The sequence below is a fragment of the Anopheles ziemanni genome, chromosome 3, assembly GCF_943734765.1.
Source record: "Anopheles ziemanni chromosome 3, idAnoZiCoDA_A2_x.2, whole genome shotgun sequence".
Lineage (NCBI taxonomy): Eukaryota > Metazoa > Arthropoda > Insecta > Diptera > Culicidae > Anopheles > Anopheles ziemanni.
In genome coordinates, this window is record NC_080706.1 from 36,797,751 (window position 1) to 36,814,668 (window position 16,918).

At 42.8% G+C, this 16,918-nt stretch overlaps 1 protein-coding gene across 1 annotated transcript in view; it reads right to left on the reverse strand.

Moving 5' to 3' along the window:
- LOC131284670 (hemicentin-2-like) overlaps nt 1-16,918 on the reverse strand; it is a 79,421-nt gene that overhangs the window by 18,821 nt on the left and 43,682 nt on the right. Inside the window, exons 2-3 of the mRNA XM_058313533.1 lie at nt 15,730-16,097; nt 1,596-1,818 (exon numbers count right to left, since the gene is read on the reverse strand). Coding sequence (XP_058169516.1) covers nt 1,596-1,818; nt 15,730-16,097 — 591 coding nt within the window. The remainder of the gene's footprint in view (nt 1-1,595; nt 1,819-15,729; nt 16,098-16,918) is intronic.

Here is a 16,918-nt window from a genome sequence, read left to right on the forward strand (position 1 = left end):
AGCTATTAAAACTTCTAAAGCTTAAAATTTTAAAACTAAAGCTGTTGAAATTTTAAAGTTTAAATTTTAACTAAATTAAAATCATTCTTTACAAACTAATGTTATTTTTAATTTAAGCAATACACATCTCAAACTTTTCAATTAAATTGTTTTCTATGTTGATATGAATATAAATATATTTGAATAAAATGTTTTTGCTTCGAAGGCTGTGAAATACTTCATGCTACACGCGTCATTGTCTGCCATTATGCATCGTGACAATGCGATCAGACTCACATAATTACCATCCCACTTTACCCTCTGAATGCGCTGAATTCAAATGGGCCGTTAAATTTGTTGTTTCATTTCATGCACAATTGCTACTATTGCTTCTGCTTTGATATGCAGATGCACTGAAATGCACCGCGGAATGTTGCATAGCAGTCAAATGGAGCATAAGTTGTAAAGTGCGTGTGTGGAAGATATGAGCCATATTGTTTACCTTGAATACAACAGACTGCTTAATTCGCATAGCTACTGGCTGTGACCGAACACGTTTTGAAAGCATCGAACGCAACATGGTAAACCTTGGCTGAGCTCAGAACAACAAGGAATGAAAAAATGTGTAGCTTCAATGAATCAAAAATTGCGTATGTTTGATCAAATATTGCTCAGTGTTCCGCTGCTAAGGCATGCCTTATGCTGGTTTTAAAAAGCAAAAACGGTTTGAATAAGTTATTGGACTTCTTCCCGATATCGTAATTATTTTAAAATAAATAAATCCCGACATGATGGAAAAACCATGGTAGATGAACATTGCGACTGAACATATAGAAAAGTATACTGAATGTATAATTACTGCAAAACCACTAGTTTTAACAAGCTGAAAAGGCAATTTAGCCTTAGTTCAACCAAAGTGTCCTTGAAAAGTAATCTGAATTATGTGGTTTCCTAAAACTGTGGTTTTGATGGTAGAGATCTGAATCGAATAGTGAAATTATGCGAAATTATATCGAGAATAAGTAAATCGTAACTTAAATTCATCATTTAAAACTTCAAATTTATGCCCTAGTCATTGCAAACCGGCAGAAAACTCCACTGCACCATACACGAAGCCAGCGTAGCCGCTCCCTCAGGTGCTACCGAAACTGAATCGTTGCCTAAAATGTTATCCATTTTTGCACGAAATAAAACAAATCACTTCCATGGCGTTCTCTGACCGGGTGTACAGGTCCAAATTCCCCAGAGTGCACGTGGCGCCATCGGTTTGAACTCTCACCCGGGCCCGGGCGTGTTTGAATGTGTTTCACCCGAGGCCGCCTCGGAGACGGCGGTCACCGAAAAGACTTAACGATGCGGTCAGGGCGTGGGGGAATTAAAATTAATTTAGAAATTGCTCCGAAAGCCACCAGGAAGCTAGCCGACCGGATCCGAGGCTCATTTCCGTGCATGCCCTTGTGCCGTTTGCCAGAAGCTCGACCGTTGGCGCACTGGTTGCTCGGTGACGGACGTCAGGATTCATAGGCAAACCAGGTTCCCGACATTGGCGTGCACTCTCGACGTTAGAGAAAGTTTTCTACTCCTCCCGGCTGCGGACGGTCGGATACGGTACTCACCAATTACGTTCAGATGCACAAAGTGGCTCATGTGGGGCGTTGTCGAGATCTGGCACTCGTAGATGCCGGAGTCGCGATGCTGCGGATATTTGATCTGCAGGCTCCAGTCCTCCGTGTGCGGATGATGTATCGCCCGGAAGCGCTGATCGGAGGTGTACGTGTAGCGGCCCACCGTCAGAAGATGGATGTCCCGATGGCGCACCCAGGACACCTGCAGCAACATCTGTGAAATAGGATGGGAGAGAGAAATAAGGTGAACCATTGTAAACAGAGCGTGAGAGGGTGGACAACGTGTAGGGACAAGCAGTCGGGCTGACGGGTTTGGTCACGGTGTTCCAAAGGTGATCTGATTTATGCTCGTTACACGACATTCCCCGGGATAAGACAACCCATCGGGCCAGCTTGCCGGAAGCGCCTTCGTTGGATACTTCTTTTATTTATTTATGTTTTGCTCCCAGTTCTTCGTTTAAACAACCGGATCATCTGCATGGAACCAGTTCGGCCGCTTTTTCCGACCAGCGTGCATATTTCCTAGGTACCAAAGGTAAATGTTTGCTCTTTGCTGCATCCTGTTTCGGACTAGTTTTTTTTTTTATTTTACCCATTTTTCTGGCTCGAAACAAACTCGGACATTTTGGAACGGTAGAGAGTTCGAAATGGACGTGATCGCTTAAGGTAATTGTTTTTCATTATATCGCAGCGATTTGCTTTTTAGTTTTGCTTGTTTGAAAATAATTTATGATGAGAGTTTTTGCATTGGCATGAAATGGCAGGATGCTTATGTATTTTGTCCTTTTGCTACTGATGGAATAAAATTTGATCAAAGCATTTAGCACAACTTTTTTTTTAAGTTCAATTGATTTTTCATATTCAGAATAAATAATTGGTTTAGGTACAAAGGATTTTATTTGTTGTATTTTAAATATTCCTCGATTATGTTAGAATTGATGGTTAGCATAAATCAAACTTGCCAGACATATAATGTTGACGAGAGTTAAATAAACTCTTTGGAATGAATTTTACTATATTATAATTTCTATTTTAATTAAATGGGAACCAGATGAATTGCTCGATCGCACGGTGTGTGTTTTTAAGACAGTGTAAAATCCCATCTAAGACGGCTTCTAAGGGACTAACTTACGATGTTATTGAGTGTCTCGGTTTATCATTTGGCAACTGCATCCATCGGTACATCTTGTACCGGTGTCGGTATGCTGCCCCGTAACACTTCTCCTACGCGCAGATAATCGAGAAACATGTTTCAACGTCCTTCAAGTTGTCTGCTTTTGGTTAAAAAAATGGTTTCCTCGTTGAGCATGAACTTGGAGCTGGAGAAACCTCTCACTTGTTCCGCCATGACAGGTCGGTCATTGCAGCAACAAGCTGCAAATCGCCGTAGTTTATCATTTTAATAGCAAGTTGGACCAGAGAGCAGACGTCCAGGGCGATACAATGCATAATGTTTATCACAGTCCCGGCCTGCCGGTCTGTTCTTAACAATATCCTGCATGAATTGGCTTGTCAGGATGGTTGGTTGTTGCATAAAGACCAGCAGATGGTCGTTCGAAGGAAACATGCTCTCGGAAAGAAATCGGAAGATGTTCCTAGACGGGAATAGGCATAAAAGAACAATTTTATCCGAATGACTAAAGGTCGATGCAAATTGTATATTCTAAGAATGTTTTTCAGTTGAATTGTTTTGTTGTTTTTCAGTTGAAGTGCTATTGTTTCATACTGGTGTTTTTCTTAGCTTCACAATTTTTGGAGAAAACTTTGCAATATGTTAAAATAACTGAATAAAAAGAACCGGATCGACTCTGTACAAATGTATTTCCTGAAATTTCTGATGCACCGCCCCCCCCCCCCCCCTTCCCCCCCTTCCCCCCGATCATTTCGGCCTGGCGCATCCGGTCGAATTGTGGGAAAGATAAATTTTCGCCGCTCGGCAGCACATGTCGGCACCGGTATTCTTTTTCTGCTTAACTGAACACTGACCGCTGCACCGATGCAGGCGATAATGTGAGATGCTCCAGTGCCACGACGAACGGAAGGATAAGCCACGGGGCGTCGCAAGTGGCGGAATGCAATGTTCGATGTCATGAATAATGAAATCAATTAGTTTTATCCTTCGGTTACGGCACTGGCTGAAACTGAAAGCATCTGGTGAATGTCGCCTCTGGGCCATGGGGATCGTTTGCGATTTATTACAGCAGATCCGGCGTTCAGGTTTCCTTCGCTTGGAAAAATGTGGCAGTATGGATTTATGGAAAAGGGCATCACATTCTATCGCAAGATGCTATCTGGGTCAGTTTTGGAAAGCATCGGATAATAGTTTTTCTTCCGGATGATTTGAGAAAAGACATTGAGTGTGTTGAAACGTGCCATGTTATATTGAAATCATAAATGGGGAGCATAAATTGTTAGGTCAATAGAAATACGATTCAATATGGCTTTATAGTATTTTCAATACACTTTCATATGTATTATTATATTTGGTGATAACTCGCCTAGTAGAGAATCATTATAATACAATGTATAATTAAAATACAAATATCATGGTATACCTAGATATTTTGAATGGAAGATAATCAAACATTCTAATAATAACATTACCAACTGAAAATGTACACTCAACCAAAAATTACCACTCAAATAAATCAGTGCGTTTACATAGCGGAGAAAAATCACCATCAGTTAGCGAAACCGTGCGCCTCCATCGCTCGCACGTGAGACGATGGAGGCGCCCGGTGGTTAACCGCTACCGTTTGTTAAACAATCAATTTATCTTCCCTGTAGCAACCGAAGCGGTCGGGCAATGTCGTGCCCTGTTGGGTGTGAAAATTTATTAGCTGTCCGTACGTACTAGATATTACAGCGTTATGGTTTGGAGTATCCCCTCCCTCATCGGCACGCTATCTCGAGAGTGTTGCACTCCACGCGCGGCCAACGAACATACTTCTGCACTTAAGGCACAAGATTAGACCATCACAAATCATGAGCATGAAAAAAAACCAAGCCCGAAAACGAACGCTACGCACGCACACCTCCGGTTAATACGATGACGACGCATTGACAAAACCAAAAAAAAAAACCCCAAGAATGGCAGTCGAGACAATAACAAAACAGAAACAAAAATGGCAACCGTTCATTTCACGTCAACGGACACGTGTCAACGTCGGCACGCAACCGACGCGAGACTTTAATTGATTCATTCATATTTGATCCATCAACGGGGAGTCAAGGAACCTGGGTTCGCAGCAAAATGGAGGCTTCATGGGACTGTTTTATTCGTTTTACATTCCATATGAGCTTCTACGACAAGCTTGAGTTCGTGTTCTATTCCCGTTTGCGAATTGAAGTAGAGAAAACTACCTCTCATTTCAGCTGTCCGAAATGAAATAAATGTATCTTATTTTGGTTGTTTAAGAAAAAATATCAAGAAATTACTTTTAACTATTTTATACGCAGAAGAGACACACCGATAACTTTAGTAGTCACTCACTCAAAAAGCCGAGGTGTTGAAAATCGTGAGTTCTCCTTATTGATATAATTCGAACACTCTTTATCAACTGAACGTAGATTTGGTGGGAGAAGCCGTGCACATATTTTCCGCACAACTATAAGTCACTATGGACAAATCAGCCTCATGGGATTCCGCATGTTTCCTGTGTGTTTTGTTCACTGCTCGAAAATAAATTTTAGGGTTTTTTCATTCGGGTTTTCGGGAGAGCGGCCACCGGTAATGCCACACGCTTGCTAAAGCACCGACCCATTTCCATCTGCCGTCTCGTGTGAAACGGAGGTTCAAGTGGTCGTAAAATTTCTCCAAAACATGGTTTCATCCCAAAGCGTGGAGGGAGCTTTCGTCCCATTTTTCGCTTTATGCTTTTTTTCTTGTTGTTTCTGATGCGCTACAGCCACTGGACAAAACTGAACCAATTTGCGTTGTGACAATGTAGCCCGGGCCGTGTAGCGTGAAAATGGCTATCTGGTGCAGAAGGACGTTACGCGGGACGATCGAGAATGCCGCACGGGAGGGCAGCCAGACGCAATGTTCGGCGATCAGCTAACACGGGCAGGGTTTGCTTGAAGAAGAGCAAACCAAAAACCCCAAAACACAGTCCCAGCGAATAAAAACGCACACACTTACAATGGCAAAAATGAAGAAGTGAAACGCAACCCATCGACGAGTGGAGGGAAAAATAAATACAATAAAATATATTTATTGCTTGTATGCAGCAGGAATAAATTATCCATGAATGTTTCGGGGGCTTCGGGCTGGAGGCAGTTGTTATGCAAAGCGCAACCAAAAAAAAAACCAACATTTTCGTTCGCGATATCGAATGCGGAACAAAACAAAGTGATTCTTTTTTTCCGCTGTTCAACTTTCCAACTGTGACCCTCTGAAAGAGAGCTGAATCACAATGGGCACCTGCCCGTTAGCGTTGAGGTTTTTTTTGTTGTTGTCGTTGGTTTTTTGGCCCTCACCGAAACTCTCAGCAGTGGTTTTGGAGCCATTTTTCGAGTTGTTCTGCCCACCGGAAGCTTGCAGGCAACACAATGGACGTGAAACTATTAACATCCGGTGGTTGGAAATTGAATGGTGAACAGTTGGCCTTGGGTTGCTCGAAGTGAGGTTGCGGCCGTGCCTGCACTGTTAAAAATGCGCGCTTGTAGGATACATCCCGACCGGAAACCGAATTATGACTAAATGCCAAATGGCATAATTATTTTATGAAGTATTTACGGGTCACTTTTGATTTCCGTTTTTTTCATGTTCGAGGTTAAATGCGTTTAATTTAACTACTCGAGATTCAGTTGAGCCATATATGCTTCTGTATATGTTGAAATGCAATACGAAATATGCGTTGTTCACAATTAAGTTACTTTCTCAATTACAGCAGTCACTTCCGTACAATGCCTTTTTATGGGAACCTGTGAGGTCTGAATGATGACAAATTTCTGTTAATTCCCTAACTCTGCGAATTCCCCCTTGGGTACAATCACTCTATTTAAATGAAATGTAACAACGTCTTTCATCTACGCTCACATGAAAAGCAGACAAATTTTATTGTTTATTTTTTTTTTATTCAAGGGATAAAATTCTCTTTGAAATTTGTTGAAAAGCAGTTTGTGTTACAACTTCCTAAGTAGATATCAAAAATTTTTGAAAATAGGTTGTTTAAATTTTTTATGATTTGCATACTCCCTATATTTCGATCCCCGTGGGTTAGAATTTACTTCGTATGAAGTTCGTAACCTAGGTTAAAAATAATGCGACTTTTTTATTCTTTCAAACATTTATCTCTACTGTTACAAACAAAAGGAAAAAAATTAAAAAAATATTTGATTCATTTCAAATTAAAAAAAAAACAAAACATTAAAACCATTCAAGTGGATTTAAAAAACTGAAATTTACATTATGCAAAATGCCTTCATTACGAGATCCAGGAAATTGAATTGCGTGAAAGTAAAAAAAATCTTAAACCCCTTTATTGGAAATCTGGGTGGATATGCTTTATTTATTCACTGCCAAAGCAAGCGATAATCATTAGCCATTCCCGTTGTTTGCACCATCATAAATAAACTGCATGTCTCAACTTGTAAACTATGCGACATTACCATCCCCCTCCCCACTCCTTCCCAGATTTTTGCGCCATCCCTGGCACCCAGCTGCGCCAGACGTCGTCGTTTTCGTGGTTGCCTCCGGCCGTCCCTTCTTGTCCGCTCGTTATGTTTGAATAATGCATGAGACAACATAATCGAATATATTGATTGACTTTTCCAACAAAACCACTACCATGCGGCCATGGCTCACCCAGTGTTGTGGGTTTACTGCGGCTCCGATGGTTGGGTTGGAGGATAAGTTTTTCCTCGGAAAGGAGCACGGACGGCACGGGCAAGCGTTCGAAGAGAAAGAAATACTTTCCGAAGAATGCCACCGCAAGCATGCTTCATCTCGTCCCATGCAAGATGAACACATGTTTTGTGGATTTTAATTTTCTTCTCAAACATCGAGTGGGAGGACACCAAGTAACTCTCGGTGGGATATTATGCATCGTTTTATTTTTTATGTTTTGTTCCTCTCGTCTAATCACGCTCCATTATGGACTCCCTTTTGCAGCGATGTGTGTACGGGTAATGACCGATAGGGAAGAAGATGAATAGCGCCTTTAACGAGCTTCCACGGCAGCCAAATGGCGCTAGCCGAAGTGCAAAGAAACTGTACTCAACTCCGGGCCCGTTCATGACGGTACTGAACTCCGATAAAAATCAATGAAATTATAGTCCGGCCCGTTTAATATTAATGTGAATCAGTTTGAGTTTTTCTATTAAAAAAGTTGCTCCTTTCGAGTGCATGACGAGTGGCTGGATTCTTGGAGGAAAGTAGAAGGTACCCATCACCGCAGTGACTGAGAAGGGTATGTAATTAAATTTTCACTCTCGCTAGAGCGCATGTAGGAGTTGTAAAGAAAAAGAAGTCTTCGTCGGGGATGCCGTTAATTTTAGGACGCTGACGTATCCCAAACACATTCATATTCCACTCACGGAATAGCACTCAATCGTCTTGAAAGTGGGGACCCCGATTACGATTATTTATTGGCCGAGAGTCTCATCGGGAAAAATTGGAACTGCCACAACCAACACTGGGTAGCACGAATTTATGATAACGTTTTACGACCCCTCGATGGCGGAATTGAAAAATTAACAAACAACCGTACCCCGAACAATCGCTAGCTCCTGGTCATTCTCGATGGAAAATAGAGAATCCCCGCAACTGCTAGGCACTGGAGCTAAATGCTTTCCGAGGAATCTCAGTAATTGCCGTTTCCCGGGGAAGCAAACCAGAAGAGCTGTTAAAAAATCTAACTGATTTAAACGGGGGCAAAAAGACTGATCGCAGATGCCAGTCCTTCCCTCGTCATCGTTCAACCGGCCATCGTAGCCCGCCTTCCGACGCCAGAACTCTCCGTTCGGTGCCGTCCGCTCCGAAGCGGTTGGACAAATAGAAAATATCAATTTTCGAAATGCTGCCCTCTTTGGTCCAATCGCTCGGGCCAGTTGTGTATTTCGCTTGCGTTTTCCCCCTTTCTTTTCTGTTGCGGCTGCTACCGTCCGTGGAATCGCTTGGTACCACTTCGATTCGCTTGATTACTTGATTGGACAGAATGAACTGAGAAAATACCTAATCAAGAAAATTGATTGACCATTCAGTTTTGTTTAGTTCGCAAAAAAAGAAGAATGTTCGCGCTGAAAGATGTATGGTTTCGTTTTCTGTTCCGGTTCCGTGCATCGAGGTGGATTAACAATTTTAAAATGTATGGGTCCTTCCAAAGGAATCCTTCCAAACAATTTCTGAATATGTTGTTTAACAACTAACAGGTCTGACAAAATGGAAATCAGATGACATGACTGTTATATATTTATGGACATTTTAAAATACCAGCTTTCGTTTATGATGTTACAAGTTTAGTTTGGTGCGAAATTGGTTTTCTACGAGTATTTCAACATTATATTGATGTTTCATGAATAATTTTAGGTTTTATGGAGTTTAGAATGTTTGAGTAATTGTGAAATTTGGTTGATGTTCGAGCTATAGTAAAATACGCGAACTATGTTGTGTTGCTAACGCTCGGTGATAAGGGAAAAATCAATCGGCCTGTGGATGATAGTAAAGCGCCCGTCTTCGCGTTGATGTCACATCGTTCCAGCCCAATGAAGTTCTCATAAATATTCTCACACACTTTTTGCCACCGGGGGTTGGATGGGGGTTTGCTTCTTCAAAACTCCACTGTCCCGGCAGCGTAACTATCGGTGAATTTTGGCTGTCCCCTGCTTTAGATTTGAATCACTTTTATTGGCACTCTCATGGTTGATGCGAAGGAGCTTGTAGTTGTTTTTTTTTTCTCCTTCGCTGGCTCACCCGTACGTGGAAGCTTGTTCCCGGGCGTGCTCGGAAGCTGCTTCTGCAGCAGGTCATGTTTTATTCATGGCCACCATGGCCGTGGCTGGATAAAGTGGGAAAAATAGTAATAATCATAAACGAAAAAGTCTTGGTAAACATACGACAAGCACACAAATACACACACGTATACGCCCTGTCGACGAGGACGACGATGGCGATGCTCCGTGCTCGTTGCAGACTTCACAAGTCATCCTGTTTGTTTTACGCCGCCTCTCCCGCCACCAACCGTGTCTCGATTGGTCCGAGCGGTACTTTTCTTCATGGAGCAAGCGATAACGTTTTTTTTTTCTTCTATTTCCTGTGTCTGCTGTAGGAAACCACTCCACGGTGAAGCTAAAATAAACGCTGCCCGGAGAGGGTACCGAAAAGGGCGGCTCGGGATCCGTTTTTGAGTGGATTTGGGTGGTGGTAAAAAAACCAATCCGACCGCCCTTTCGTTTCAAAGTAACTCACCAAGATTTATGCCTTTGTCACTGCTTTCATCGATGGTTCATCATACGTCAAAATAGGAGCGGGGAAAAAAACGGAGCCGAACGTGGTCACCATGGCCATCGGTCGCCACAGTCGCCAAACCGCCCGAGGATAACGACGGTTCAATACAGTTATGATTTGTTGGTGAAGATGAAGCAAAACGGTACCTTCCTAGGTAGGAAGGGGCCAACATAAACCGACCAGACGAAGATGTCATTTGTGCCGTGACGATAAATGAACTTGCTGTCCGATACAGTGCAGGACGGGATCCTCACCCTTTCCACTCCGGTTGCGATTGGACGACCTTTCGGGACATTTATATTCCGTTCCGTTTTGCCGATTCCGTCTGCACCTAACACTGATTTGGGCCGGCGGGTCGCTCCGTTCGGCGGAACATCGAAATGATCTTTTCTGTGAAATGTGCTTGACGCGTTGCATGATTTTGATGGTGTCATTTCTTTAGGGCCGAGTGGATGTGAAAGGTCCCAAATTAAACCTCTATTTGCTAGCCATTTCCATTTTCCCTCCTATCTCCGGTGCGATTGCTCCGTTCGTGTGGAACCAGCTGTGCAAAGGTCGGTGGAATGGAGTTTCCTTTAAAAAAGAAACCCTTTTCTTTTCCCGCACTTTCCGCGTTTAATGACCGAACCGGTTCTAGTTCTTAAGGGTTGCCTTATATGCCATACGATGGCATCCCCACACTTTGGTTGCCCCAAAAACGTTGCAACGTGGAATTAATGAAACTTTCATGCACTAAGTCGCCGGCGCCGAAGACACTTACTGCCATCTGGCGGGCGCAAAATGACCACATTGGAAGACCACGGCCGTCGCATACCGAAGCGCAGGAAATGAAACTATTTCTTTCCGAAACCAGCAGAGCTACCCGAAGGAACCGAATGGAGTTGGGCCAAAATCAGCGGCTCCGATTCTCAAGAGTGTTCTTAATTATGCCGCACAGAAAGGGGTGGAGCTCGCGCTTGGGCAAAGCGTGGAATGAAAGACGGAAAGAAAAACAAAGCTTTCACGGCCAATGTTTGAAATGTGCGCCAAGAAATGGCGCAGAAGGTATACACTCATTCTCCCCTAGCCGAGTTCGGCGGATAACCTTTATCAACTTGTGCGGGTCGAGTAGTGCAGTGGTGCCGAAGTTTCTAGCAAAAATAATAATAATAAAAGCAAATCTTGCCGGAACCTTTCAAAACGCTCCCTCCCGACTCGTACGGTCGTATTCGGACGGCTGTGGTTGGGCGCGCGTAGGCTAAGAAAACGAAAACTACACCCAATGCCGGCCCAACTCGCCCGGGTTTGCCTTAAAAGACAAAGTTCTAACAATGATGATGGTGTCCAATTCATAGTTCACTTCCCTTCCGAGAGCAGCCCGAACGTCGTATGCCCTGGAGGAGAAAATGCTGACGGGAACAGGGGCGAGTTGAGAAGGGCGGGCGCACAAAAAGGCGGTTCAAAAGTTTTTCCTGCAGCTTGATTGTGGAAACTGACATCGGAGGGCTCGGATGCAACAGCCGCTAGCTGGAGGTCATGGGCAGCTGGGACTTGCTAGGACTCAAAAAAAAAATTGTGCTTCTCTTTTCTCTCCGTTTTGCCTTCCTGCCTTACACACACACACCCCTATCGCCGGCAGCTGAACAAACACGCTGGGAACACTCTTCGCCTTTTGCCAGGGTGTCGTTAATTACCGGAAAGCACGGCTGCCAACGAAACGGGAAAAGATATTGGATAACAATGGGCAGCATACTCTCGTTCTCGAGCTGCCCCCCTGGTGTAGCGGCCCCGAAAAAGTTTGCGCTACATCTGCCTCCAAGGCGTTGACGGGCAGATCTTAGATGACGACGATGATGGACTGATGCATGGCATGATCGACTTCTTCTTCGGAGCAGTACGGAAGCGATCGATTCGCTTAAACTTTTGGCCAGCAGAGTACCTTCCCGGTTGAAATGGGATACCACGGTGTGCTAAACTTCACCAACAGAGTGTGCTGGAGGGAGCGTTTGTGGTTCTGACGCAAAGCTAGAGTTTGGTTGAGACTTTCAAGATATGCATTTACTTGGCCGAAAGTTGTGCTCTTTGGGGAACTGACCGTGATTGAGTTTTATAGGTTTTAGGATTTATTTTGCTTTGAATTATGCATCGCCTTTAGCACTTATGCAAAATAGTTTTAGCATTCAAAATTTGGAGATTTTATTTAAATTATTAAGTTTAATACATCCTATGGGAAGTTAACGGCCCTACAATAATAATTAACAGAAAAAATACTGATGGTGTCTGAAACCATCTAAGATTTCCCTGCAATAGTTATGTATGGGTCAGCCAGATGAAGCCAAAGAGCCAGATACCAGAACAGAACACAGAAACACACAGTAACAGAAAAAATACTGATGGTGTCTGAAACCATCTAAGATTTCCCTGCAATAGTTATGTATGGGTCAGCCAGATGAAGCCAAAGAGCCAGATACCTTTAAACGGTATTGTAATATTTCCAAAGTGATAATAAACTCTTCTGAAATGGAGTATTGATTTTTTAATCTGGAAAGTAGCATAAACATATGATAAAATATGTCAAAGTATTATTTTTAACAAATTAATTTTTATAATTATTTCGTTTCGTTATTTTGCACTCAATACGTGTTAGTTCGGTGTTTTTCAATTTGTTTTCTTTAGTTATTCTTGAAACCAATCATCTACACAAATTGTTGTGCCATAGCAAGGTTTTACTAAGTTTCAGGATGTATTAAAATACTGCTCTCGAAATACTCTAAACCATATTTTGTCACGACACATTCCAAAATTGTGTTTCTTAATTTTCATTAGTGAGTCATTTAGTATGGATACGTGTTTTATTTTACTACTGGTTTCTGAACGAAGTTCACGAGACTAAGAAATATACGAGGAAAGAAAAGAAAAAAAAAGTATCTGAGGAAGTCCCAAGGTATAAGAACACGTCGTTCAACAGTTGTATCGTACGTTTTATGTTTCTTCTATACATCGTTTTAGGTTTCTTCCATCATGAAGGAATCCGATAAGATTTCTGATGTATTGTTACTTGTATGTTGTTCTAAAATGTTCCTTCTGGCCTGAAAAATAATCTCATGGGTAGGATTTGACCTATAAATGTCGCTGGTCTTTGGTTTAAGTTATAACGAAAAGATTAATAAACCTTGCATTCTGGTTGTGGGGCCAAAAATTAAAACATCCTCGCCAGGAGGAAATATGCACCGGCTTATGTAGAGCAGAATGTGCTGCTGTATATGTTAGGTAAAATAGCCAAGGTTTGCAGTGTCCAAACTATACGAATTTAAATTTGTACTTATTCTGTATCCACATCACAGAATCATGCAAGATATTTCATATAGAAATATGATGTCAATTTCATTCAACAAAAGTCAGAATAATATTTTATGTGACGTTGGAACTCTAATTCTTTCAATGACTAATAACTTGATGAGTCAAATGAGTCAAAGAGTTTCCATATAAATCCGTTTTGAAAACTGATCGAGGAATGGTAATTAGGTTTGACGCTTGTCTTGAACCAAGTATGCAAAGTCAAAGAACAAAAAATTAAATGCTTTTGAAAATCACTTAACAAGCAATGCGATACACAACTCGGCTCGTGAAATGTTTGGCTAGCCTTTCGATTTGTGAAGTTTTTTTTATGCATTTTTTTATTCCGCTGTTTCTTCCCGAGTGTTGGCCGTCAACGTTGAAGGCACAACTGGTACCGTCCGCGTTTTGCTGCAGTGAAAATACAACGGTTGCGGCCGTTTTTCTTATCCATTTGCTCACTGTATGTTGCATAAAAGCGCTATGATGTCCCCGATCGAAGCCGTTTGCGATCAGACGCATCGGACGCGAACAGATAAAAACGATCCGGAAAGATTTTTCACGCACGATGCAGTCAGTCAGGCCGCTTTTTCCATATCCGTCCGTAAAGTTTGCGTTCGACAACGGACCAAGTTTTTGTTTGTTTGTTTGTTTTTTGTTCTCTACAGCTCTCCGTTAGAAAACCACGATGACCAAAACCTATGCGTTGCGTTCGTTCATGGTTCCTTTTTTTCCATCCTGCCAATCGAATGGTTCATTGCGGAGAGTACAACCCGTTCAGGGTACAACTGCGGACCATTGTCGTGGTGAAAGCGCAACGAACATTGAACAACGAGTGGGGGTTTTTGTTCCGCGCACTTTTCCGGCCACCAGCGGCATTAGCCGCCCCGTTGCGGCCAAGGATCGGTCGCGAACGAAATGTTCGAACGCAAATCGAACCGATTGGCAGTTGTCTTCCGTTCGAACGCCGACTATCGTTTGCCAGTGCGTTACTTGCACGTGTTAAGGCTCCTCCTTGGTACGCGGCTACTGACGTGTTTTCTTCTTCTTTTTTCGCACCGTTTCCGGCCATCAAACACAGCGTGGCTGCTGAACCGTTGTACCTACCATCGGCCTGCGAGATTGGCTGAAGCCGGCGTAAGGGTGGGCTAGATTGGGTGTTCCATTCAGACACCGGCCCAACCGAGAATATGAATTTAACATCGGACGCAAACTGGAACGAGCTGTGAATTTCAATGGCTTGAAATGGCTGTTCGGCGCATCGCGCGTCCGTTCGGTGGTTCGAGCTCAATTGTGGTTTCCCATTTCGACGGTTTTGGACTGTAGAACAGCATCGCATCCAAGCAACGATTAACGCAACCAACCCGATAACCGAATGGAGCTTTACCCGAAGGCTCCATTGCCAATGGGAATCTTGATGGTGCTGGTGGTTGAAATCCCCAAAGCTTCAAAATGGGCCAAAAGCGTCAACTGCAGTGAATCAATTAGATAAAAGATTATTCAATTCGATCTTGGTATTAGTCGAAGGCGTTAAAATCTTAGATACTGAATTTATGCATAATGAAAAGGAGGGCATAAGGTCGTCTAGGTGGTTTCAAATACCTTAAAGCATCGTATTCAAACAAATTCTTATAAATGAAAATCTCATCAAAGAAATTTGTGCTACATTTGCACTGCAGAGTTGTTCGAAAACTTGAGCCTGCAATCAGAATATCTTCTCGAACGTGCATCCTAACTGCATACAACATGCAGAAGATGCATTCCCCTGTTTTTGTAGTGAGTCTTGCTTTTGTCTGCCGTCGAATGCAATTACATCCGGGTTGCGTCAAGCGCAAAGCCTTTCAGTGAAGCACCGCGAACATGAAAGTAAACCAAACCGAACGGCAGCTTCGTGATTCAAGTCGAACACAACATTTGATGTTCCTCTCGTCTTTTTTTTCTGTTTGAAGAAATGAGCAACAGGATCGTTGTTTTGTTATACTTTTTTCTTGCTGACGATGCTTGCTACCTACGCTACAGAAAAGAACGTTCAAATTTAATTTTTGTTCATCTTCGTTACGCCATGCTTCGGTGGTGGAAAAGAAAGGCAAGCTTAGGCAGGGAGAACAGTAAACCTTGCCCGTACGAGAAGCATCAACTCGGTTCCGGGTGGTTGGAAGTTGACTTTCATCGTTTTGGTGTTTGAAGAATTTTACGCTGCACTTCGTAAATCTTTCGCGAGCTCGTAACACAAAGGGAACGCCTCGGCGACTGTGCGGACGTCCGGACCAAATCCGCATCCCTTCCGCAACCAGTCCGGTGGTCCCGGGGTGGCCAATCATACCGGAATGTGCGCGGTGCGGGATCGCGTCTCGTACTCACCGTTTTGTTGCCCAGATTCTTAACCCGGCAGTTCAGATAGGCGGTTTTGCCCAGCAGCGCCGTGACGTTCTTGGAGGCGGCCACATCGAAGTACGGCCCAACGCGGGCCTGCTCCGTCGGTGGTGCCGTCGTCTCTGCCGGCAGGAACCGGCCGCTTCCCGGTGTGGAACCACTTGCGATGCTACTGCTGCTGCTACTGCTGGGGGTGCTTATGCTTATGCTGGTACTACTGCTGACAGCGCTGGTGCTGGTGCTATTTCTGTAACCGCCGCTACTGCTGACGGGCACGAGCTGTCCTGGTGTGCTGCTATCTTTTGTTGATGTGGTTTGCTGCTGCTTCGGCACTGTGTCTCGTTGCGCTCCGCGAACTGTCGGACGGGTGGAAAAAGAAAAGGCCACAAAATATTGTTAGTATTTTCTGAGCTTTTATGGCATGTTTGTGCATTTTTGGATAACTGTATTTTAGACCCAAATTCACATCAAACGGTTAGAGTAGGTTCTTTCAAGGAATTTATTACAAAAAAAGTTATTTTGATTGATACATATTTTGATGCTTTGTTCCACTTAAAATACGAGTTTTACAATTAGAAAATCGTAAGTATTAACAGAAAAATTTTCAGTATATTTATACTTCAATAATTTGGATTTTATGCGGTACAGTATTGTTTTGATCCATTTATTACAAACAAAATTAAACATTTTCTAACATGAGGGCAAGGTTATGAGCATGATTACAGTAGTTCAGATTTACATATAAGAAGCCAAACTCAAGTAATATTCTACTCAAGCATTCATAGTAAACTTATTCATATGTAATTAAAGGACAGAAATAAGTTCTCCTCAATTTACATCTACCGAGTATTGATCAAACCAAACATTCAGAATAAAAATGATCCCCAAAAACTGTTCGTCGCATATTCCAAATGAAACCGTTTGTTAATTATTCATGCATTCCAGCAATTCCAATAAATGAACACAGCGTCCTACGAATTGGGTCAATAAATCGTTCGATTTATCTCGAGCTCTACTCGAAAGGAGATTCCACACTCACATCTGCATTTGAAGACTGCCTACAAGCTTTACCGAGGCATTTTCGAAGCGTTCTCGAGAGCAAATTAAATTAGGTTTTTAACGTTTTCCCGCGAACTCCATGGATGAAAAGGTTGAAAGCAGGCGGAACGATGCGTAA